This window comes from Olea europaea, chromosome 7, assembly GCF_002742605.1.
Source record: "Olea europaea var. sylvestris chromosome 7, O_europaea_v1, whole genome shotgun sequence".
Classification (NCBI taxonomy): domain Eukaryota; kingdom Viridiplantae; phylum Streptophyta; class Magnoliopsida; order Lamiales; family Oleaceae; genus Olea; species Olea europaea.
The window spans coordinates 22301119-22303132 of NC_036243.1; the positions used below are offsets into that span (position 1 = coordinate 22301119).

At 36.7% G+C, this 2014-nt stretch overlaps 1 protein-coding gene across 1 annotated transcript; it reads right to left on the reverse strand.

Annotated features, from left to right (window-relative positions):
• Nucleotides 1-220: 220 nt before the first annotated feature.
• On the reverse strand, nt 221-2008 carry LOC111397449. Its single transcript, XM_023024393.1, has one exon. The coding sequence runs from the start codon at nt 1337-1339 to the stop codon at nt 830-832; it is 510 nt and encodes a 169-aa protein (XP_022880161.1). The 5' UTR covers nt 1340-2008; the 3' UTR covers nt 221-829.
• Between the last annotated feature and the right edge of the window lie 6 nt (nt 2009-2014).

The window sequence follows — 2014 nt, forward strand, 5'->3', positions numbered from 1 at the left end:
TTTCAAGCTCCATTTCAAGTTGAATAAAGAAAAAGATGGTTTTCTGAAGAATATCTCTCATATATTAGACACTAGAAAATTTGGGATTAGGGTTTAGAGATAATAGAAAGTAGTTAATTTGATGCAAAAATTATCTAAAACACAACCATATGTATTTTTCCTCGTAACTTCGTTTGATAAGGAAACCAGATAGTGTCTATCAGCATTGTCATCTTTCATCTACAAAAATAAATACAAGTCCATAAAAGCTGACTAATGGTGATTTTAGTAAGTTTCAAATTCAGCAATCCCAAAAACTTTACATGTCCTATGTACAGCCACACAATCGTTTCTTCTGTGAATATCCAGTGACTCAAAACAAGAGAAACAGGTAAAAGAAGACAATAGGAGCTGAAAACTTTATCTTGCGGCATATTATTGGCTGGCTCATTTCAATAAAAAATTATAAGGGGGAACAGAAAAAGAAAAAGAAATAGACCAAAGGTTTCCTTCTCTGTGGCATGCGTGACCTTCAACAATGAATCAAAAAATTGATGTTATCATCCTCAACTTTTAGGAAACCTCAGCACCCTGAGATAGGGGGTTGTTTGCACCTGCAACATTTTTACAAGAGCTAACCTCCCAAGTGTCGTTCATTATTGACAGTCCTCGCAGGCTCCTTGAGTACACTCAGTGGGAACTCTTTTAAGACTTCCAATCTTGCAAAGGCAGCTCATGAGTCATCCCTGCAAGCATCAAACAGATCTTTGGGGTCTCGAAGTGCCAAAAGGAGACCAAGAGGCAGATCAACCTGGAAAATATCAGACACATCTGCTTTTGCACTCCACACTTATGAAGTTTTAGTTAGTTTATTCCCATCACTGGAGACTATTTTAGTTTTCACAGGCATAGCACAATCAATATCATCTTCAAGATCACTGAATGATACATCTTCCCCACTTCCGAAAACCGTGGTGCCAGAGCACTCAACTAAGTCGGGGTCTTCATTTAGCCAATCATCATCGTCATCATAATCCTGCACTTGCATTTCTATAGATGGACCTAAAACTATCTCCTTTTCCACGGGTTTGCTAGCAGGATCTTCTTCAATAACGGACTTGTCAATGAACTGGATGTCACTACTTTCAAGAGGTTGCTTTTCTATCTCACAATAATTTGTTGCTTGGCATGTCATTTTATCAACTGTTGTGCCTGACATATTCTTATAATGACCATCTTCAAATGAGGATGCAGAAAAGATCTCACGTGGTGAATCCACACTTTCTTTTGAATAAAAAGTACTACTTCCAATCCAATCCGACTCATCCTTGGTTTGCTTCTGTAGCTCTTGCATCCACATAGCTCTTGCTTCCACGAGCTGCAAAGCAAATTGGCAAAACCATAATGGAGTAGCAATTCAAGACAAACCATTAGTATGATGACAGGTTCTTGGTCAGGTAAAAATCATCTAGTACCTTCAATCTCAAATCAGATTCAGAAAACAGTTAAAGCTTAATCCTATTCTCAGCCAAAATATTTACGCTTCACAGTGGAAGCAATAATCAATAAAGGGCCATTTGACATGACTTTTGCTTTTGCTTTTACTTACTGTAGAAGAGCATTTGGAGAAAGCTACCTAAATTTTTGTTTGAAAACTAGATAATAAAAGACTTTCCTATTCTGGAAGTGCTTTGTTTCTTAAGAAGTAAGACTAAACTCATGAGTTTATTATCTGAGATCGGAACAAGTTGATACGATCTCCATTTTACGTTAGACTAACTTTCTCTGAAAGCTCTTCTAATAAAAAAATAGTACTTTTATAAAAATAGGCAGACAGGCCCAAAATAACTTTCAAGTCTCAAAAAGCTCTTTTTGGCTTTTCAAAAGCCATGCCAAACAGGCCCTAAGTCATCTTCACCAACAGAAGTGCTTGAACTGCCTTAAAGATTGACATAAAACAACTTGAAGTGTGCTGAAATTGTAAAATCAGCAAATTATAGAGTGCAATGCAGAAGCTTCAAATTGTTAAACTATA